Source organism: Microcaecilia unicolor, chromosome 6 (genome assembly GCF_901765095.1).
Source record: "Microcaecilia unicolor chromosome 6, aMicUni1.1, whole genome shotgun sequence".
In the NCBI taxonomy this organism is placed as follows: Eukaryota; Metazoa; Chordata; class Amphibia; order Gymnophiona; family Siphonopidae; genus Microcaecilia; species Microcaecilia unicolor.
In genome coordinates this window covers 182,033,671-182,057,578 of record NC_044036.1, presented here as the reverse complement: position 1 = coordinate 182,057,578, position 23,908 = coordinate 182,033,671, and the positions used below count along the sequence as shown (strand labels likewise).

The following is a 23,908-nucleotide window of genomic DNA, read 5'->3' as shown; positions in this document are numbered from 1 at the left end:
ACCAGGGGCATAGCCAGACAACAGATTTTGAGTGGGCCTAGGCAAGAAGTGGGTGGGCACCAAGTGTTCTCCCCCACCACCACCACGACCACCAAAAAAATATCTCAGGTAGTGGGAAAACGCTTCTTTCCACCTTGGCAGTCTGCAGCAGGCATGCACTGAAAAGTGAGCATGTGCAGGTGCTAGTATCGTAGAGAGTAGCATTTTCGTTAACATCAGGGGAAACTCTTCAGCTGGTGGAGCTTGGGATCCCCACCAGCTACCGCTAAATGTGTGCTACTGTTGGGTGGGCCTGAGCCCTAAGAGGGTGGGCCCTGGCCCACCCAGGCCCACCTGTGGCTACGCCACTGCCTTTTACTAAGGTGCACTGAAAAATGGCCTGCGCTAGTGTAGACATGTGTTTTGGGTGCGCGCAGAATTATGTTTTAGCGCACCAACAAAAAAAATGCCTTTTCTTACGGACGTACGGCAAAATTAAAATTGCCGCGCGTCCATTTTGGGTCTGAGACCTTACCGCAAGCCACTCACCTAGCGGTAAGGTCTCACGCGGTAAATGGGCGGTAATGGCATAGCTGCCGCGCACCAGAAAATAAAAAAATATTTTTCAGGCGCGCATAGCAGACTCACACCAAAATTGAAATTACCACAAGGGCCACACGGTAACCGGGCAGTAGCTCCAATCTGGCAGACATTGGGCGTGCCTAGGAGCCTACGTGGTTTAGTAAAAGGGCCCAGGGCTGTATATTGCTTTTCCCCTAGTTATCATCAGATGTATGCAATTTGAAAACAGTTCTCTTTTCTTACAGTACATCTATGCTCTGTAATAGTGATTGAAATCAGTGGCGTACCTAGCTTTGTTGCTATCCAGGGCAGAGCACCCCTCCCTCCCTCCAAGCACATCACCCCCCCACGCCCCCTCCTCCTCCAAGGAAAGGGGTGCGCTGAGCAGTCCCATGTCTGTTGGCTCTGCCAGTCCCCTGGAATAGGAAGTTGACGTCAGAGGGGACAGGGGATCGGCAGAGCCAACAGCTGAGGGACTGCTCAGTGCACCCCCTTGCTGCCTGCACTCAGGGCAGACCGTCCCCACCGCCTCACCCTTGGTACGTCACTGACTGACATTAAAAAGACATCTCTTCATGTTCTGCACTCTATGACATGTCCCATTTTCTTGCTCTATTCTGGCATTCCCACATAATAACTGGGAAGAACTCTAGAGCAAAGTTCAGGAACATGTCATCACATGTTTGTATTAGGCACCACACCTCTGTAGGAAGGCTCTGCCCCTCTGTAGGAAAGCTCTGCCCCTCTGTAGGAAAACTCTGCCCCTCTGTAGGAAAGCTCTGCTCCTCTGTAGGAAAGCTCTGCCCCTCTGTAGGAAAACTCTGCCCCTCTGTAGGAAAGCTCTGCCCCTCTGTAGGAAAACTCTGCCCCTCTGTAGGAAGGCTCTGCCCCTCTGTAGGAAAGCTCTGCCCCTCTGCAGGAAAACTCTGCCCCTCTGTAGGAAGGCTCTGCCCCTCTGTAGGAAAACTCTGCCCCTCTGTAGGAAGGCTCTGCCCCTCTGTAGGAAAACTCTGCTCCTCTGTAGGAAGGCTCTGCCCCTCTGTAGGAAAGCTCTGCCCCTCTGTAGGAAGGCTCTGCCCCTCTGTAGGAAAACTCTGCCCCTCTGTAGGAAGGCTCTGCCCCTCTGTAGGAAAACTCTGCCCCTCTGTAGGAAGGCTCTGCCCCTCTGTAGGAAAGCTCTGCCCCTCTGTAGGAAAACTCTGCCCCTCTGTAGGAAGGCTCTGCCCCTCTGTAGGAAGGCTCTGCCCCTCTGTAGGAAAGCTCTGCTGTATAGTCCTCTTCACCCATTAGGAAGGAAGGACATTTCTTCAGTCCTGTTAGTAATCCAGATGTTCTTACCTGGTTCCCTGAGAAGAGGATGGCACCTAAAGACAGGCTTGGGCGGTATGGGATAGTGGCTCCTTTCGGAGGAGACTGAAAGAAAGAAAAGGAGATTCCTGCCATTTATAAACACGAACTTGCCTAAGACTACCACCTGCACTAAGTCATGCTATTAACCATTACGATGCTCTGATGGCTGGTTGAGTAAGAAAACAGATACTGCAGGAACAACTAAGATTCATATTCAGGGGTCCTTTTACTAAGGTGTGCTGAAAAATGGTCTGCGGTAGTGTATTGGGCGCGCGCAGAATTATTTTTCAGCACACCTACAAAAAATGCTTTTTAAAAATTTTTGCTAAAAATGGACATGCGGCACAATGAAAATTGCCACGCGTTCATTTTGGGTCTGAGACCTTACCACCAGCCATTGACTTAGCGGTAACGTCTCATGCGGTAACCGGGCGGTAATGACCTACGTGCATCAAAGGCCACTTGACGCGCGTGGCTGACGCGCGCCAGAAAACACAAAATATTTTTCACAGGCGCATAGCGGATGCACGCCAAATTGAAATTACCGAAAGGGCCACGTGGTAACTGGGCAGTAACTCCAATTTGGCGTGCATTGGGTGCGCATAGGCGCCTACGCGGCTTAGAAAAAGGGCCCCTCTGTGCTGGACTGCATCCTGATTTACAGCTTTCCAAAAGGGCTTGAAAAGGCTTCAAACTGTGGGCTGAGCATGTGTATGGGGAGCAAGAAGAGACAGCGGGACACTCATTGCTTTTCATTTTGGACCTTCTCATTATTAATCAGTTGTATAATAGACCCCAAGTGTAATAAACATGTAGACTTTTGCAGGTCATCTTCCGCACTCCTGCTGGGAAACAGGGATCTCCCGCTCAGCAGCTCCCCCTTCCAGCAGCAGCAGGAGACGCTTTAATAAAATGTCATCTCCTTCTGCTGTGCGACCAGTCTTGCGATAAGAGATCTAGTCAAGCAACCAAATGATCTAACCTAATCTTATGAACCCTTTACCCAACACCTAATCACTCGACAACGACTATGACTTAGACCACATCTTCCATCAACTCCCCCTATGCTAGCCCTCAAACTATTCCCTCCTCCGGCCACTCCCACCCCCTTATCCCTTGCTCATTTCAACCTTCCCCCTCCTGCCTCTCCTACCCCCTTGTTAAATGCCCATCCCACCTATCTGCATATCTCCATCATTATTCTGTTATACCACAGCTTGTACTCTCTCTGCAATACCTTGTAACCCCTATTACTATGTAAGCCGCACTGAACCTGCCTCAAGTGGGAAAGTGCGGGGTACAAATGTAACAAATAAATAAATAAATAAATAGGGGACTGGTCCCGCAGCAGCAGGAGATGACATTTTATTAAGGTGTCTACTGCTGCCACTGAAAGGGGAGCGACTGCTTGTGTCATGGGCCACCATCAAGGTGTGCCAGGGGTGGAGCTGAGGGTGGGGCTGTGGGCATGCCCTAAATCTACTGCTGAAAGAGCTGGCCCCCATGGAAGCTCTGAATATTCTGAAAATCAGGCACCAGCAAAGACATTTTTAGAAGCCAGGGTAAAGGTGTTGGAAGTTATTTTAAAGATTTGGGTCTGGAAGGAGTCAAGAGAGGTACCCTCCAAAGATATGGGAGCAGGGAGTGAGCATCCCACTTTCAAACAACATGGACCAGGGTCACAGACAAGCGCAATAGTGCAGGCTGCGAAATCCCTCCAAGAGCTGCCCCCTTAAAGGTGCAGGTGGTACTCATGAGGACCAAATAAAGAGTTCTCCAAGCGTCATCTCCCAAGGTGGTTTTGTCTATGGTCAGCCTCTGCTCCTGTTGGTTTGCAGGTACTCATGAGCCAGCAAAAAAACAGCTTCTGGTTTTTAACATTTTAGCTTTAGCAGGGCTCTCTTGGATTTAAGGGCACAGTTAGACAACAACTGGGGTATGAACACCATGCGCCCATGTCTAGCAATAACCTTCAGCCAGGGAAATTTGTTTTTCTTATTGGTAAAAAAATAAAACACTCACAATTATTTTTTGTCATGTTTTAAGGTGAGGGTTGACCTTATTTTGTTAGTTTTTGCTTTGCCTGTTTTTCTCTCTTGCTATGCTTTAGGACTTACATTTCTTGTTTCTTTACATTTTAAAATGTCTTTGCTCTCTCCTTCTCTCTCAGTTGCCCTCCCCAGCCTCCAACTTCTTCCCCTTTCTCTCCAGCTGCCACATCCCAACCAACCATGCTGGACCTCCTAGAGACCCAGTTAGTGCCCGTCTTGGTAGGAGAAGCAAACTAAAGAGCTATCATGAAAGGAGTTTTCCCAAAAGAGAAATGGGAAGGAGGTAGAAACACCTGAAGGGAGGAGTGACAGTGCACAAGGAAGCAAAGGATCCCAGGTACATAAGTGTTGCCATATTGGGACAGACTGAATGTCCATCAAGCCCAACCTCCTGTTTCAAACAGTGGCCAAGCCAGGTTACAAATACCTGGCAAGATCCCAAAAAAGTACAAAACATTTTATGCTGCTAATCCTAGAAATAAGCAGAGAATTTTCCTCAAGTCCATTGTAATAATGGCTTATGAACTTTTCTTTTAGAAAGCTATCCAAACCTTTTTTTTAAACCCCACTAAGCTAACTGCTTTTACTACATTCTCTGGATGGATTAGCTGACACTCTAGCTAAAGTGTATGAAACAGCACTTCTGCAAGGACTGTACACATCTATTTATCCCAGCTGACTCTATACCATCCATCTCGTCCCCATCTATATATCTGCACTTGGTCCCTTGGGCTATGTGATAAGCTGTATTGCAGAAAAGCATTAGTATCATATCTATGTTATTTGAATGTTCTGTGTGCTTATTTGATATTTCATTAGTATTATGTAGACATTTTATTATATCTCTGTTATTTGAATATCAGTGCTGCAGTGACATACATACGGGTGGGCCTGGGTGGGCCCAGGCCCACCCAGCAGCAGCACCCCATATCAACATTTCTCCTCCTCTGTGACGTCTTGGCATCTGACCACCCATCGCTGAACCCCGTTCCTCCCTGATATACCTTAAAGGCGTCCCTGGCGCCCGCAGTGATTCAGTTATTGCTGTCTGCACCAGCCCTGCAGACTTCCATTGGCCAGGTCCCACTCTCACTTTTATCATTTCCTGTCTGGTGGGACCCAGCTGATGGAAGCCTGTGGACTCGGCACAGGCAGCAATAATTGAATCACATTTAGGAGGCGGTAAGTGCTCCCGTGTAGCCCGGCAGCGTGTGGCACCACCCAATTACCACTGGGCATGCCCCCAGCACTAGAAAATACAAAAATATTTTCTATCACCGGGAACGGTGCTTAGTGGGGGTTAGAACTACCACTGGGCTCCCCCAGAAGCCCAGTGGTAGAGCTGAATTGCCGTGTAGGTTTGCCATGCTTTCATGAAAGGGCCCCAAAGGCAGTTAATAAATCCCAATAAATAAATAAATTGAAAGGTTTAAGTCATCATTATGATTAAGGAATACGGTACAGAGGTAAGATAATTGGGTTGCATGGAGCCTGGAAGAAACACCAGAATGTTGTGAAAGAAAGGCTTCACGGTACCTCCAGAATCACGGCACAAATTTGTCTCACGCACTGGATAACAGCGTCGGGTGTGCCAGAGACGGTGACAGCACGTTCGGTGGAATTGGGGAGCAGATCTCCTGCCACCTGGACCTGCGCCCCTGTGTTCTGGAATGAGAACAAGGAGAGAAGAGAGTCAGGGAGATGGGTGTGACTTGATGCAGAAGGCAAGAGAAGGAGTCAAGAATAAAGGATGGATGAGAATTATCCTTTAGGGCAGGGGAAAAGATTTTTCTTAGACTACAGATCAGAGCAGAAGAACATAATTATTGAACCTCAGAGAGAGCAGCAATTTCACTCACTAGTTGACTAGAAAAGGCAGACAGACTGTAGTTTAATGGCAATACCCAGGCAGATCCATTTTCAAAGCAAATTCTGTAGGCAAAAAGCATTTAACCCAGACTAATAGCCTGGCTGAAAGCAGTCCTCCCTCAGTGCGGTCGAAAGTTTGTGCACTTTTTCACAAAGACCAACTTTATACCACATTCAGAGGAGGCATTTTCAGGGACATGACTAAGTCAGGGACGGAAACGCACACACAAGGGTAGTATTTTCAAATCTTTGCACACACTTTTCCTGCTGCCACGGGCAGGGCAATTCTATTGGCACCTGCAGTTACATTGCATCTTGCGCAGATTTAGCACCAAGAGAACTGGCACATGTGTAATTTCACTACACACTATTCTTCAATGCGTAACTGCGAGGAGGGGCACATGTGGGCGAAACATGGGAGGGGCATGGGTGCGTCTCCAACTTATGCAAGTAGCTTGTACAATACTATAAGATATGCATATTTGCATGGCACACCTAGGCATTCCCATTAACATCTGCTATTCACCTGGTATAAATGATTGCACATAAATATAGATGCATCGATTTGGGTTTATGCTAGTGTTCTATAAAACAGCATCTTGGCACACAGATGCCACTATAAAATTGGTACTCAGCGCATGGCCCTTGTGTGCAAAGATGGAGGGGCCAAGTAATAGAATTGCCCCTTAGGACCATGGTCTTCACTCACAGTTCTCAAGGGTCACCAGTGGCCCAGGTTTTTAGAATATCCCTAATAAATAAGCATAATATTATAACATGACTAATAATCACAATGAGGGGCATAATTGAATGGGGCGCCCAAGTTTTCCTGAGGGCGTCCTCGCGAAGGGGTGGGGAAACCCATATTATCAAAACAAGATGGGTGTCCATCTTTCGTTTTGATAATACGGTTGAGGACGCCCAAATCTCAACATTTAGGTCGACCTTAGAGATGGCCGTCCTTAGAGATGGTCGTCCCCGGTTTTCAGCGATAATGGAAACCGAGGACGCCCATCTCAGAAACGACCAAATCCAAGCCATTTGGTCGTGGGAGGACTCAGCATTCATAGTGCACTGGTCAACCTCACATGCCAGGACACCAACCGGGCACCCTAGGGGGCACTGCAGTGGACTTCAGAAAAAGCTCCCGGGTGCATAGCTCCCTTACCTTGGGTGCTGAGCCCCCCAAAACCCACTCCCCACAACCGTACAACACTACCATAGCCCTAAGGGGTAAAGGGGGGCACCTACATGTGGGTACAGTGGGTTTGTGGTGGGTTTTGAAGGGCTCACATTTACCACCACAAGTGTAACAGGTAGGGGGGATGGGCCTGGGTCCGCCTGGCTAAAGTGCACTGCACCCACTAAAACTGCTCCAGGAACCTACATACTGCTGTCAGGGAGCTGGGTATGACATTTGAGGCTGGCAAAAAATATTTTTAAAGTTTTTTTTTGAGGGTGGGAGGGAGTTAGTGACCACTGGGGGAGGAGTAAGGAGAGGTCATCCCCGATTCCCTCCGGCTGTCAACTGGTCAGTTCAGGCACCTTTTTGAGGCTTGGTCGCAAGAAAAAAATGGACCAAGTAAAGTTGGCCAACTGCTCATCAGGGACGCCCTTCTTTTTTCCATTATCAGCCGAGGACGCCCATGTGTTAAGCAAGCCCCAGTCCCGCCTTTGCTATGCTTCCAACATGCCCCCGTGAACTTTGGTTGTCCCCACGACGGAAAGCAGTTGAGGACGCCCAAAATCGGCTTTCGATTATGCTGATTTGGGCAACCCTGGGAGAAGGACGCCCATCTACCGATTTGTGTAGAAAGATAGGCGCCCTTCTCTTTCGAAAATAAGCCTGACTATCATACAATAACAAAAAAAAATTTCTTTATTCATATAATGTCTATCAGCATAAAAACTAGTGCTCGTATAACACAAAATCAGTATCTCCCCTAAAAACCTCTCTGGAACATCCCAATAAAAACAGACATTCTGGCACACCCTATACTGATCTAAACATTACAAATCACTCCACTATCATAAGAACTATCTTTTTTTTGTCCAAAGGTGCACAGTTACAATCTTTCAAAGGTGCCCCAAGTATTTTTTTTTTTAGAGCAAATCAAATAGTATCCTGAAGTGGATGGTGAGCTTTTATCTAATTGGATATTGTGAGCATATGGAATGGAGGAGAACAACTTTCAACTTACAGCAGTGATCGTTAAATCTTGCAGTTTGCTTGTTTTTTGCAAGTCTGTATAGGACTGAGAACTCAGTTTTGGAAGAAATCATTGGTATGGATACCATGAAGTGAAGTGCTACATAGCCTTTATTGAGAACTGTTGATATATTGCCGTGCCTGCTTATGTCGTAGGATGTTGATTGGGAGAAGCACCTTCTGCTTCAGGATACTATTCCGTGGAAAGATCCAGGGAAATGGGAGACGAGAGGTGAAGAGATGGGAAGTAATGGTTGATAATGATTCCAGTATTGCCTTCTGCCTGCAATTGTACAGCTACATTATAATAACCTGCATCAGGCAGGCTCCCCTCCTACCTCCCGGATCTCTTTGATTTTGGAGCCTGCTTTGCCGATGACAGAACCACACTGGCTGGCTGGGATAACCAGCCTTAGAGTCACGGGTGGTTTCGAAACAGGACTGCCATTGGGGGACCCTGCGCCGAGGTCCTGAAAGAGAGAAAAATTAGAAGGCGTTGGAAGCTAAGGATTTGCCTGTGCTCCATCCTGTGTGCTGGTTTGTGCAATCTCAACTCTCACACGATTTTCTCCATCTCTGGGCCACTAATGTTCTTCTAGGGATAATTTAAGTAGAGGAGTGTGGTAGCCGTGTTAGTCCACTCTTAAGGATATCAATAGAAATCAAACAAAATAAAACATGGAAAAGAAAATAAGATGATACCTTTTTTATTGGACATAACTTAATACATTTCTAGGGATAATTTAGAAAGTTTTTTCCATACGTAAAGCAGGTTGTACATGAGAAAAAGAGATCTTATAAAATTTTATACAGTCTTTTATGCAGGCTGTGAAAGCATACTTCAGGTGGACTGATGACAGATAGGCTATTTGCATGTGTATTTTATAAAACACATGGGTACATGCACAGAGACCATGAACACATTTACACCTTTTCAGGGCAAAGATGAATTTATGCGTGAGTATTTCTACAGTATTTCAGCTAGTTCTGAAAGCCTATTTTATAAAGATACATAGGTGCTTATGTTGCCTTCATAAAATACATAGCTTTTTGGACATAGAACACTGTGTTACAAAACAAATACCCCCCCTCCCCCCTTCCCCACTTGTCTGTCTCATGCATACTTTGAATTCTGTCATTGCTTTGGCTTATACCGCCTTTGCTGTTCCAAGCATCTGCTATGTTCTCAGTGAAAATGTATCTTCTCATATTTCTTTTCAATCTCCACTCCCCCAGTTCTCTTTAGCTTTATATCATGACCCCCCTTGTCCTTCACCCTTTCATTTATGGATAATGCTGGGTTTTGGTATATGCTTTGAATATTAGTATTTTATCTGTCCTTTCCTTTCTTTCTTCTAGGGCGTGTATCTTTAATTTTTCTGTGTGTGGCCTACAGTACAAGTTAAGTTGCCTTTTGATGGCCTTTTTTAAAATTGCTTCTGCCTTGTTAATGTCTCTTTATAGATGGGGTCACCAGAAGCCAACACATGAGACTGAGCCTGTTAAATCAGAGGTGTCAAACTTCAGTCCTGAAAAGCTGCAAACCAGTCTGCTTTTCAGGCCATCCTTAATATGAATATTCATGAGCTACATTGGCATGCATTATCTCCACTGTATGCAAATATATCTCATGCATATTTATAACTCAATCCTTAAGTAACTACTTCACTGTATAAATAAAATTATTATATTGTTTTATTGAAAACTTTCAATCTTACAATAGAAAATATTCTTTTGTTCAAAATATAGTCCAGCATCCATCCACACCATACCATCTCATTCTCACCATTCAGCGACGCCATTGATCCTGTTACCGGTTGGAAGTAAAGCAGCCAAGATAATGGTATATAAGAATAAGTCAAAACCCCTGATGACGCATTTAGCGAAATGCAAATTTGTGTACATCGGGAGAAAAGTGAATCGTTTTTTGCAGAAATAAGAACATTGCAATGAAACTGGATGTGGTGTGTGGAGATATATGTTGGACTAAGGACTTTTGGAACCAGAGACATATGTGGACTGATGGTTTTTGGAACCAAAGCTATGGAGATAAGTGAATAGTAGTTAAAATCATTGCAACAAGGTGGACATTTATTAAGGAATGATACGATGGACACTTATTAAGAAATAACATTTGATTTCATTATTGAGAGAAAATAACAGTGAAATTTATAAATTTGAATGATGGAACATTTCAAAGGTGTCAGATGCTATAGGTCATAGGGATTCCTTAATGAAGGGCAGGTTGTACCCACAAGTTTGAATGTAGTATGAATGGTGAGAATGAGATGGTATGGTGTGGATGGATGTTGGACTATATTTTGAACAAAAGAAAATTTTCTACTGTAAGATTGAAAGTTTTCAATAAAACAATATAATAATTTTATTTATAGAGTGAAGTAGTTACTTGAGGATTGAGTGGTATACTATAACTAGATTGAAATAAGGATACTCAGATAGTTTATGCATATTCATAAGGGATATCCTGAAAACCAGACTGGTTTAGCTTCCTATGTCTTGGAAGATCAGCAGGATTTAGTCTGGCTAGTACCTACTACTTGAAAGGACCAGGGCCCAGATGCACTAAGATCCCCATTAAGAATCCATTCGTATTTTCAAATTGGTAAAAATTACTGATTTGGAAATACAGATGGATTCCCAAAGAGAATCACATGCAAATGAGCTGCTCATTGTTTTTGTGACCCAGCTCATTTGCATGCAATATGGGGGAAACCAGTGGGCCAGCTGAGCATGCGCAGAGCAGCCCGTCGCTAAGCGTGGCTGCTCTGCACATGCAACAGATGGCTTGAGATCTGTCATAGCTTGTTTTTTTTTCCAAAAACAAGCTAGGAGCCTGCACTGTCCTGCTGGGTGGGTAGGTAGGGGGGGCAGTCTGCTGATGCCGGGAACCTGGAGTTAGCAATCTGCCGCTCACTTCAGCGCAAAAGGTGGGAGGAGGGAGACAGCTGAAACACCTGCAGCCCTCAGGAACAGCAGCCCCCCAACCCGGGTTCTCGCTCTTGGACTCCGGCGCTCTCTCCTCTACTGCCCCCGCTTCCTTGCCAGGAGGCAGGACAGGGCAGCGGCAGCACAAGAACCCCTACAGGTCTCCCTCATCGCAACGGGTGTTTGCTCCAGCATTCTGGCTTGCGGTTTCTCTTTCTGCCTGGCACCGGACAACTGAAGCAGGATCCTTTCCTCCTATAACACTGACTCACCAGCTCCCTACAGCCTTTCAGGTTGAATTTTTATCACACTTTTTAGGTTCTGGTTAAAAGCAGTCCCTGCTGTTATACTGCATTTGCCTACAGCACACTCTACCCTGATATTTTGTTGTGTGAAGCTCACTCAAATTTAACAGGAGGTCTGTGGCTATCGGGACCAACAGCTCCAGACCTCCCATTAACTTTTTCACGCTAAAGCTAGGGACTGCTTCTGTGCATCAGGTCGAAAAATAGCTGTGCATCGCCTTGCATGCACATTTGTATAGCAATTAGCTCATTATAATAACTTTGCATTCCATTTTCGTTAGCTGCTACCGTGATAGGAAAAGAGATCGGAGAACCCTTTGATGCATGTCTCGTTTTACTCCTTGCTCACTAAACTGGCTAGAACTGGTATAAAACCACGTTGCTGGTTCGTTAGGTTTTGTGCATCTGGGCCCAGGTGCTGTTATATGTAAAGGTCAACAGAAAACCACTGCAGTACCCTCTGCCTCCTCTTCCTACTACTAATTATTATTATTTCTATAGCTACTAGACATATTCAGCGCTGTACACAAACATGCAAGAGACAGTTCCTGCTCATCAAAGCCTACAGTCTATTCAAAACAGATAAACGGGCCAAAAAAAAGGATTAGGAAGATACATCCAGCCAAAACAGGATGGTTGCATAGTGAATCAAGATCATTAATGTCTGTGAAAACAGATAAGGTACCTACCATCACCACCACAACATCAGACTTCCCAATCATGCTGGTGACCCCACAGCCAATCGGGTTATTTTTTTCAGGATATCCGTAATGAATTGCATGAGATTAATATGCACATACTAGAGACCTCGTATAAGTAGGGCTCCTGATTATAGGTTTTAACAAAACGGGAGAACATTAAAGCAGGTAGTTACTGCTTGAACATTGAATAAAAATATCATTTTCCTTAGTATTCTCTCATCCATCCCCCTGGTTTGTCTTGTATCTTCCATTCAGTTTTTGTACCTTTTCTACACTGATGACTCGTGATACAAATGTACAAATTTGATTCTACCAGAAAAGGTACCCAGCAATAGAACCTGTGGTGTGAAAACACCAATTATACCCATTTTTGTACCCTTATGGAATTTGTAATTAGCCAGAAAATAAACACCTGAGAAGCCTCAAGTGTAAATAAATGTTAGGTCATACAAATTCGTTATTAATACCTGGAAAGGTTGACTGATGGTGAAATCACCAGAACGGGTTTGGGAAGCCTTGAAGTATTCAAAGTGAGGTTTTATTCTGTTGTTATGACCTTGGCATGGGTCCTTTGACATACTCAAAGACAGTGGAACAAACTGATTTTCCCTGTTATCTAATAGCAGGCCCTAGGCTAGGCATATTTTCAAAGCACTTAGCCTTCCAAAGTTCCATAGGTTTCTATGGAACTTTGGAAGGCTAAGTGCTTTGAAAATATTGGTGTCATAGCTATTTATCATCTGTAAGAATGAAGGACTTGGGGGTGAAGGCCAGTTGATCATTCCCCAGTTTGATCCATTGATGCATCCACTGATCATAAACACATCTAAACTGGTCTTAAGCACATCACTGACTGGACTTGGGTTTTAGATTAATTACGTACCTTTTCCAAGTCAGAACAACGCAAGTTATAATCAGGTACAAAAAGCAGGCTTGCAGTCTAAGTGGTACATGAGACAATGGAGTTTGAAGACACTTCCTCAAAGTCACAAAAAAAGTCAGCCGGATTTGAACCCTGGTTTTCAGCCTGTTCCATTAACCACTAGGTTACTCCTCTATTCTTGCATGAGCACCCACCCTGAATACTTTGGAGAAAAAAAACAAATAGTGGTTTCTTATATTCTATTTAATTGGCTCTATTAGGTATTATGTTGACCAAATTGGGCTTTTGTCATTTTGTTTATGTAGATGATATTACAAGGTATATCTTAGACCCCAGAACAGGACGAGCCACAGGTGCCATGACACTCCCAAAATTTTGCTACCTTTCCTCTCTCCCCATGAGGCCTCTCTTCTCTTACCTTGCATCTGCGCATTCTCAAGGCTGGCTGGCCAGCTTCTGTCCCCTCCGAAACAGGAAGTTTAGAGGGGATGGGAGTTCGCAGGCCTTGAGCATCTGAAGGCCCTGCATTGGGCTGGCCTTGCAATGTCTCCAACGCAGCTTATAGAGTTGCCACTCCAGGGAAGTGTGGTAAGAGAATAAATACCACACAACAATGCCGAGACAGCCCTTTCAAAGTGATGCACCAATGAGTGCGGGTCATCTTATACTGAGGACTTCTTTCCCATATCACTAAATATTTTGTATTGTATTTGTGGTGTAAATTAATCACATGTGCTATTGAAGAGTTAGTTTGATTGTGTAGTACCCTCTTCATATCAGAGTTTATTTGGCAGGTCTTAATTTTGACAAATCTAGATTACTGCAATATGGTTAACGCTAGTTGTCACAAATATGTATTGCGAAGGTTACAAACATTACAAAATACTGCAGCATGTCTCATTTGTCAGTTGTCAAGGTTTGATTGTGCTTTGTCCTTGCTGGCAAAATTGCATTGGTTGAAAATAGAGGCCATGTTGATATTTAAAATCTATGCAACTGTATTTTTGATCTTACATGGTCAAGCCCCTGAATATATGTTGAGCTTAATATTTTATCCAAAAATTGTGATGCTTCTTCTAAACATTTTTTAATGTTGCAATACAAAAATTAGGTATATGAGGTTATTCTGTTCATTCTTTATATTTCTAGCTGTAAAGAATTGGAATACTTTACCTTCAACTTTAACGTATGTATTGGATTATTTTAAAAAAACTTGAAAGGTTTTGAAAGCTTTCTTATTCCAGAAATTTGTGTTAAGTGAATCTGTTTGGAATAATTGTACTGAATTATTGTTCTATTCCTGGGAATGCTCAGCTGTTTTTATTGTGAGTCGCCTTGAACTTTGTGGTATTGGTGGTTGATAAATATGATATGTAATATAATATTTTTCTAAAACATCTTTGTATTAGATTTAATTTATGGCTTTCATCTTATTCTGGACAACGTCAAATTACTTGGTGCCTTTACCAACCCGTTCATGATCTGGCTTATGGGAGTGCTAGTGAATCCTTTCGGAAGACTCCCTCCTCAAGCATTTCTTCATGGTTGAAGGAACTCAGACTCATCTATGATTCTCTAGTCTTGTTCCCATTTGGGTCACCAGACCCCCTTTTCCTAGCTATCAGCCACTTGTCAAAATGCAAAAAACAAAGAAATCTCCTCAGTTCCACCCCCTGCCAGGTTTCTGTACCTTTTCAAATAGGACTCATACAATACCTCTTCTAATTTGAATGCTATCATTGAGAAAGCCCTGAACACCGCATCAGTAGATCCAGTGATTGTGGTGATCCTTTCAGGACTGGAGCCCTCAGAAATAGTGACCCGAGCACTGCTCTGAAAGAAAACAAAAGGGAGAGTGGGTAGATACTAGGCAGTAAGTCCAAAATCATTTCAGAAATACTTGCTTATTTTACCATGAATTATGAAAAATATAGCTTTCTTCTACCCAGTCCCTCATGAGTAATTGGTTGTTTAGAAACTACAGCCGAGGCTTACACTGATGGTCGTGACTCACCTTGGTTAATTCATGTGAATTCAAAAGTAAAATGACAAACAAAAGGTTTTAACATGTAGATGAAAATGAATTGAAAAGGACAGAAATAAAATAAAAAATGAGCAAGTAAGCTGGAAAGGAGAGAAGGGAGAGAGAGCGAAAAGGGAGAGGGTGTATCTCCTTACTTCTTCTCGTATTCTTTTAACTGTTTCTCCTTTCTGCAGATGAGAACAAGAAATAAAATGAATGAGACTCTCACTAAACTAGAAAGAAAATAGGATCAAATGTTAAAATTGTAAGAAGAAAATAAAATTTACCTTTCCTATTATACTGCCAACTTCCTACAACGCAAGACAAAACATTGATGATTAGGCATATCATATGCAAGCAGGAAAGCAATTGTAAGATCACACCTTCTAATTTTATTTCATTATTTTAACATATTTCTTGCCTACACTATCCAAAATTCTAGGCAGAGTATAATGTATATATAACAAAACATGAGTAGCATTAACTGATGCAGGCTAATAAAAATAGAATGGGTGATGGTATAGGATTCAACTAAGATAGGCAATAGGCGGGCCCTAGGCAAATAAGCACAATGCCCCCCCACCCCCTACCCACACACAATAATATAAATAAACATAACTTCCACAAATGGGGTCCCATATTATGGTTCTGACTGCAGAGAAAAACCAACAAAGGGGAAAGTACCATGTAAGAACTGCTTGTCAATGCCTCCTTCTAATTGGAGAACAATGTGGAGGAGTGGCCTAGTGGTTAGAGCACCAGTCTTGCAATCCAGAGGTGGCCGGTTCAAATCCTGCTGCTGCTCCTTGTGATCTTGGGCAAGTCACTTAACCCTCCATTGCCTCAGGTACAAACTTAGATTGTGAGCCCTCCTGGGACAGAGAAATATCCAGAGTACCTGAATGTAACTCACCTTGAGCTACTACTGGAAAAGATGTGAACAAAATCTAAATAAATAAATGTACAGGGCATGGAGAGAAAAGCTCTCTTTGAGCCCTGACACACACACACACACACCAGAACCACCTGAGAGAGAGCCCTGTCTAAATATCTGGGCCCTAGGCATATGCCTAGGATGTAATCCTTCCCTTACAACAGGTAACTGCATATGACTCAAATGACAAATCCAAAAGGCACAAAGCTTAGATTGTGAGCCCACTAGGGACAGAGAAAGTGCCTAAATGCAATATATAAACTGCTTTGATTGTACCACAGAAAGATGGTATATAATGAATCTAATAAATAAAAATTAACTCATTAACTCCCCATTTTACAGAGTTGCACTAGCGGCTGCCAGGGCAAAGGGAATGGGCTGTGTTGGCATTGCCATGCGGCTTTGTAAAAGGGGGGGGGGGGTAAATCTGAACAAAAATGAAAAGCTATGATTCAAGGAACAAACAATAAAAACAACTGTGAACAAATGTCTTTCCTACCATAATACGTAACAAATTAGGGAAAAATGAAGGACAGTCTCTGAAACCTTTGGGTATCAAGTAGCACTGACTTGGGACTGCATTGCACCTCAAAATTAGATCTCAAAATAATGATATGACTTTTTGCAAGAAGTTAAAAACTTCTCTCTTCAAGAAATATTTTTCTCCCTACTCAAATTTTGTCAATTCTAAAGATATTGTATTTCCTAGAACTGTCTAGATTCTTTTGTGATCTGTATAAGGCCATATTTGGTAATTTGTTGCTTTGAAAATATGCCTCTATAAGTTTCATTTGCATTATATTGTATTGCCTTAACCTTGACTCTAATAGTAAATCTAACTCTATCCACAGCTTTAGTATTAAACCTATTAACCCTAACTTTATAATTCAGAAATATTAAAATACTTCCAAGCAATAAATGCACAGGAGTTACACCTCTCAATGGAAAGAGGGATCAGAGGATGAAGGTGAAAGAAGGTAGACAAGGATTTCTTTATTTCATTTCTCCTAATTCTTGATTCTGACTTTATTGCCTATATTGTGGACGAACTGTACTTTTGTTTATTCTGCTGTTTATTTTCCTTATATTTGATGGATATGGTGTACTATTGCAGTGATTTGTTTCTGTGATAAGTACGGTTAAAAATGTATTAAATAACATTTTAAAGAGAAGGTAGACAATGGAGTACTGAAAGAAAATATTTCTTTACAGAAAGGGTGGTGGATGCATGGAACAACCTTCCAGTGGAGGTAAAAATAAGAGCTGTGTCTGAATTTTACAAAGTGCACCCTCTCCCCTGTGTGAGTATGTGTGTGGTGCAGAGCAGTATACCGTCCCTCTTCCCTCTCTTTCATTCATACCCACCCTTTTCTTCTCTTCTGTCACCTCACCCACACCCATTCCAATCTTCTCCTCCCCTCACACCCTCCTTTCCCCCTCACTTTTACCCCCTCCTTTCTCTTCTTGCTTTTCACTTGCCTCACCTTTTCCTCCTTTTTTTCCTTCTCACTCTCACTCCTCCCTTCATTTCCTTTTCATCTCTGCTCCCTTCCTCTCTCTTTCATCACTCTTACTCCTATCTCTTCCAATTCCTTTCCCATGCTTATTATTCTCACCCCTTCCTTCCCTGATCTCCCATCCACTTGCAGTCTTGTTGATCTTTTCGCTTGCAGGGCCTGGCCTCTCAGCCAGCATCTCTCTCCCCTACCACAGGTCCAGCTGGCTCCTTCAGCATTGATGGGGCCTGGCTTCCCCACTATGTGTCTCCTTCTGCTTCCATTCAGGTCAGTGGCGTAGGCACAGGTGGGCCTGGGTGGGCTGGGGCCCACCCACTTAGGGCTGAGGCCCACCCAACATTAGCACACAAGACTTCCTCCTGATGGTAACGAAAACGCAACTCTCCACAATACTGGCACCTGTGCATGGTCAGTTTTCAGCGCATGCCTGCTGCAGACTGCCAAGGTGGAAAGAAGCGTTTTCCCACCAGCTGAGAAATTTTTTTCTTTTGGGGGGGGGGGGGGAGAACACTTGGTGCCCACCCAATTCTTGCCTAGGCCCACCCAAAATCTGTTGCCTGGCTACACTGCTTCAGGTGCCTGTAAACCCCCCATAACATTAGGGGAAAAATAAAAGTACCTCAGCAGGTTGAATCCAGCTGCTGGAAGGAGAATGTGGCTTGGGTTGCCAGCTGGATCCGTAGTTGTCTGGAAGGTTGACCTAGTCCTGAATTTACTGCGTTGCATGCAAGGACTTGTAGTTGTGATCTTCTTATTGATTCCCTACAAGTCCATGCATGCAATGGGGTAATACCAAGACTAGTTCAACCTATTGAGCAAAGCTGGAGCTAGTTTGCAATCCTAAATGTGACGGAACAGAAAACCAAGCTCCGGGAGCTGTGGTTTGGGGACCCCCCACCCCACCCCACTTAATACCTCTGCTTTAAGTCATCAGCATAACTAGGGTTACCATATGGCTCCAGAAAAAGGACAGATTGAGCCAGTCTGGGTTTTACTCAGGGCTTTTTTTGAGGGGGTACTGAGTACCGGCACCTTTTTCATTGTCTGCTAAAATTGACTCATGGTCCCCAAGTTATAGTAACGTGGAGGGGCATAATTGAACGAAAACGTCTATCTCCATGGGCGTTTATCTCCGAGAACGGGTCCGTGAAGGGGCGGACCGAACCGTATTTTCAAAAAAAATAGACGTCCATGTTTTATTCGACAATTTGTGAGCTGGGCGTTTTTGTTTTTCAGTGATATGGAAAATGAAAGCGCCCAGCTCAAAAATGAATAAATCCAAGGCATTTGTTCGTGGGAGGGGCCAGGATTCGTAGTGCACTGGTCCCCCTCACATGCCAGGACACCAACCGGGCACCCTAGGGGGCACTTTTACAAAAAAAAAAAAAAAGGTAAAAGAGCTCCCAGGTGCATAGCACCCTTCCCTTGTGTGTTGAGCCCCCCAAATCCCCCTCAAAACCCACTGCCCACAAGTCTACACCGTTACTATAGCCCTAAGGGGTGAAGGGGGGGCACCTACATGTGGGTACAGTGGGTTTGGGGGGGTTGGACGACTAAGCATTAAGCAGCACAATTGTAACAGGTAGGGGGGATGGGCCTGGGTCCACCTGCCTGAAGTCCACTGCACCCCCTAACAACTGCTCCAGGGACCTGCATACTGCTGCCAGGGAGGTGGGTATGACATTTGAGGGTGAAAATAAAAAGTTGTGAAACATCATGTTTTGTGGTGGGAGGGGGTTAGTGACCACTGGGGGAGTCAAGGGAGGTCATCCCCGATTCCCTCTGGTGGTAATCTGGTCATTTAGGGCACTTTTTGGGGCCTTATTCGTGAAAAAATAGGGTCCAGGAAAAGTGCCCTAAATTCTAGCTACAAACGCATACTTTTTTTCCATTATCGGCGAAAGGCGCCCATCTCTCCTTGGCCGATAACCACGCCCCAGTTCCACCTTCGCTACGCCTCCGACACGCCCCCGTCAACTTTGTACGCTTCCGCGATGGAGTGCAGTTGAAAACGTCCAAAATCGGCTTTCCATTATACCGATTTATTCGTTTTTGTGAGATAAACGTCTATCTCCCGATTTGGGTCGAAATCTAGGCGTTTTTCTCTTTCAATTATAAGGTGGATTGTAACATAGTAGATGACGGCAGAAAAAGACCTGCACGGTCCATCCAGTCTGCCCAACAAGATAAACTCATATGTGCCACTTTTTGTGTATACCTTACCTTGATTTGTACCTGTCTTTTTCAGGACACAGACCGTATAAGTCTGCCCAGCACTATCCCCGCCCCCCAACCACCAGCTCTGGCACAGACCGTATAAGTCTGCCCAGCACTATAAAAGAGCTCAGGCTCTACACACCAATTTTGCCTTTTCATAGATTTTGTGACTGGTTGCAGGGGGCCTGGCTATTGTGGGGTGGGTCCCTCGGTGATCACCCCACCCTTTAAGGGTGGTCTGGCATTTGAGTACTGGCACCCAGGGGCGTAGCCACGGGTGGGCCTGGACGGGCCCAGGCCCACCCATTTTCCCTCCAGGCCCGCCCATCCTTCGCACGCTGTCGCTGCTGCGGAGGCAGCGTTCAGCGTTTTCTTCCTACCCTGTGTTTTCCCCAAGCTCCGCTGCATCGTCCCTGCAAGTGGAATCCTTCTTCTTTTCGGCCGTCACGCTGCGCTGCCGTTCACACAGGCAGCTTCGCTCCTCCCCCGCGTCCATTCTGGCCCTCTCTGATGCACTTCCTGTTAGGGCCGGATGAACGCGGTGGGGGAGTTGCGAAGTTGCCTGTGTGAACTGCAGCGCAGCGCGACGGCCGAAAAGGAGAAGGATTCCACTTGGAGCGATGCAGCGGAGCTTGGGGAAAAGACAGGGCAGGAAGGAAACGCTGAACGCTGCCTCCGCGGGACAAAAGGGCAGCGGGAAGGTTGTGGATGGGCGGGCTGGAGGGAAAATGGCTGAGCTGCTGGGACATGGGAGGGAGAGGAGGAAGGGAGAGAGCTACTGGGACATGGGAGGGAGAGGAATAAGGGACTGGAGGGAAGGGAGAGAGCTGCTGGACATGGGATGGAGAGTAGGAGGGGATTGGATGGGAAAGAGCTACTGGACATGGGAGAGAGAGGAAGAAGGGACTGGAGGGAAGGGAGAGAGCTGCTGGGACATGGGAGGGAGAGGAAGAAGGGACGAGGGAAGGGAGAGAGCTACTGGACATGGGAGGGAGAGGAATAAGGGACTGGAGGGAAGGGAGAGAGCTGCTGGACGGGATGGAGAGGAGGAGGGGATTGGATGGGAGAGAGCTACTGGACATGGGAGGGAGAGGAAGAAGGGACTGGAGGGAAGGGAGAGAGCTGCTGGGACATGGGAGGGAGAGGAAGAAGGGACTTGAGGGAAGGGAGAGAGCTACTGGACATGGGAGGGAGAGGAATAAGGGACTGGAGGGAAGGGAGAGAGCTGCTGGACATGGGATGGAGAGGAGGAGGGGATTGGATGGGAGAGAGCTACTGGACATGGGAGGGAGAGGAAGAAGGGACTGGAGGGAAGGGAGAGAGCTGCTGGACATGGGATGGAGAGGAGGAGGGGATTGGATGGGAGAGAGCTACTGGACATGGGAGGGAGAGGAAGAAGGGACTGGAGGGAAGGGAGAGAGCTGCTGGGACATGGGAGGGAGAGGAAGAAGGGACGAGGGAAGGGAGAGAGCTACTGGACATGGGAGGGAGAGGAATAAGGGACTGGAGGGAAGGGAGAGAGCTGCTGGACATGGGATGGAGAGGAGGAGGGGATTGGATGGGAGAGAGCTACTGGACATGGGAGGGAGAGGAAGAAGGGACTGGAGGGAAGGGAGAGAGCTGCTGGGACATGGGAGGGAGAGGAAGAAGGGACTTGAGGGAAGGGAGAGAGCTACTGGACATGGGAGGGAGAGGAATAAGGGACTGGAGGGGAGAGAGCTACTGGACATGGGAGGGAGAGGAATAAGGGACTGGAGGGAAGGGAGAGAGCTGCTGGACATGGGATGGAGAGGAGGAGGGGATTGGATGGGAGAGAGCTACTGGACATGGGAGGGACTGGCGGGAAGGGAGAGCTGCTGGGACATGGGAGGGACTGGCGGGAAGGGAGAGAGCTACTGGACATGGGAGGGAGAGGAGGAAGGGGCTGGAGAGCTGCTGGACAAGGAAGGAAGAGGAAGAAGGGACTAGAGGGAAGAGAGCTGCTGGACATGGGAGGATAGGGAGAGAAAGAGGGGAGATGGATGATAGGATGCAGAGAGAAAGGGGAGAAACAAGAAGGATGTGGAGAGAGGGAGGAGACTGAACAGAAAAGGGTAGAGCGATAGACACTGGATAGAAGGAGAGGGGAGATAGAGACACTAGATGGAAGGATCAGGAGAGAGAGTAGATGAGTGGAAGGATAAGGAGAGAAAGAGGGAAGACACTGGATGGAAGGGTAGGGAGAAAAAGGAGACGCTGGATGCAAAAGAAAGAGGGGAGACACTGGAAGGATGGGGAGAGAAAGAGGGGAGCTGCTGGATGGAAAGAGGGAGAGAACAGAGTAGGGAAAGACTGGAGAATAAGAGGAAGGGGCATGTGGAGAACAAGGGTGAGGAAAAGTTGAAAAGCCATAGGTGATGAACGGACAGGAAAACCCTGGCAAGAGAAAGACGAAGGAAAGCAGAATCTAGAGACTGGGAGCAACACAATGAGAAAAAGTAAATGGCCATACAACAAAGGTAAAGAAAATAATTTTATTTTTAATTTAGGATAAAGTAATATGGTACCTGTGTTAATAAAGTTTCAGAGACCAATACTTCCTTCCTTAGGTCAGGAGAGGATATCGTAACAGCATTATACTGACCTGAGGCAGGAGGTTTTGGCCTCTGAAAGCTCACTAAAAAGTGTGACTAAATTTTGCTGGGGGAGGGGGGTAGAGAGAAAATTTTGTGCCCACCCACTTTGGGTTCAGGCCCACCCAAAATTGGCAGTCTGGCTACGCCACTGCTGGTACCTTTTTTGCCAGAAAACACGCACTGGTTTTACTTCCATTGCTGTCAATGAAAGGAAAACCCGGACTGGATCAATGTGTCCTCCTTTTTCTGGAGCCATATGGTAACCCTAAGCATAACTGATACTTAGTAATATCCCAAAGACTTTCAACTGATTTAGCAGTTTGCACCAACTCAGAGTGATACCTTGCTAAATGACATCACTGATAATGTCATAATGATGCCAGTGTAATAATCCCATTGATGCAATTGAAGGTCTAGTACTGTAAAGCTCTGGCATGTTTCCAGCTGCTCTTCCTTTCATGGTGCTGCAGTAAGCACAGAGACACAGAGTATAACATTATAGCAGCAGTCTGTAAGGTAAGCTGATATGATTATATGCTTTTAGATTTCACAACAGTTAGTTTGGGGACAAACTGTCAAATTCCTCAGGCCCTGGGCAGGGACATCGCTGTCCCTCTAAAATCCATCATTTTCCAGTCTCTCAATCTTTTTTATCTTCATTCTAAGCCCCTCAACCATGACAGTAGAGGTAGCTTGTACAGGACTTTCTGGGAGCTGGAGAAAAGAAGGAACTCCCTCCAGGCTCTGCCAGGCTGACTTCACTTAAATGTTGGATAGGGGGCTGGCTAGGGCTCAGAAACCTCTGTATTTACATTATCTAAACTGACTTGGATTTTTATGTTGTATTTTTATGACTAGTTGTGCTTACCATACTTATTGTTTAATTTACTTTTATTGTTTAAGTATATTTATTTGATGGTTTTATAGACCATAAGATATAGAATTCTTTATCTTTGCTGTTCCTGGCTTTGAGCTAACAGTGGGAAGGAGGGTGATAAAATGAATAAAGCAAACTGAAGCCAGACTGGCCCTGACCCTCTCTCTCCTTGCCATTGTGCAAATTGGCTTTGCTTAGTGTCATTCATGTCCCAGGTTGCAACCGTGCATGAGGCCAGTTCTACATAGCACTGGCAAAGAATACAAATCGTCTTGTGTCCACAGTGCAGGGTCCCAGCCTGACATGATGCCAGTAACAAAACACATACGGAGCAGGCCCAGGCTTGCACAACAATAGTGACACACTGAAAGGGTCATTTGTGATCATCTCTGGGAAAACATGCCTCACCAATCTATTACATTTCTTTGAAGGGGTGAACAAACGTGGATAAAGGTGAGCAGGTTGATATTGTGTATCTGGATTTTCAAAAGGCGTTTGACGAAGTACCTCATGAAAGACTCCAGAAGAAATTTGAGAGTCATGGGATAGGAGGTAGTGTCCTATTGTGGATTAAGAACTGGTTAAAGGATAGAAAATAGAAAGTAGGGTTAAATGGTCCGTATTCTCAATGGAGAAATGTAGATAGTGGGATTCCCCAGGTTTCTGTTCTGGGGCCGCTGCTATTTAACATATTTATAAATGATCTAGAGATAGGAGTAACTAGTGAGGTAATTAAATTTGCTAACGACACAAAGTTATTCAAAGTTGTTAAATCGCAAGAGGATTGTGAAAAATTACAAGAGGACCTTAAAAGACTGGGAGACTGGGCATCTAAATGGCAGATGAGGTT

At 45.1% G+C, this 23,908-nt stretch overlaps 1 protein-coding gene across 3 annotated transcripts in view; it reads right to left on the bottom strand.

The window, feature by feature from the left end:
* Positions 1 to 23,908, bottom strand: part of PCBP4 (poly(rC) binding protein 4) — a 216,026-nt gene that overhangs the window by 34,772 nt on the left and 157,346 nt on the right. For all 3 annotated transcript variants that reach the window (XM_030205843.1, XM_030205842.1, XM_030205844.1), the window contains exons 3-8: positions 15,186 to 15,209; positions 15,054 to 15,086; positions 14,592 to 14,708; positions 8,379 to 8,510; positions 5,499 to 5,627; positions 1,900 to 1,974 (exon numbers count right to left, since the gene is read on the bottom strand). In XM_030205843.1, coding sequence (XP_030061703.1) covers positions 1,900 to 1,974; positions 5,499 to 5,627; positions 8,379 to 8,510; positions 14,592 to 14,708; positions 15,054 to 15,086; positions 15,186 to 15,209 — 510 coding nt within the window. The remainder of the gene's footprint in view (positions 1 to 1,899; positions 1,975 to 5,498; positions 5,628 to 8,378; positions 8,511 to 14,591; positions 14,709 to 15,053; positions 15,087 to 15,185; positions 15,210 to 23,908) is intronic.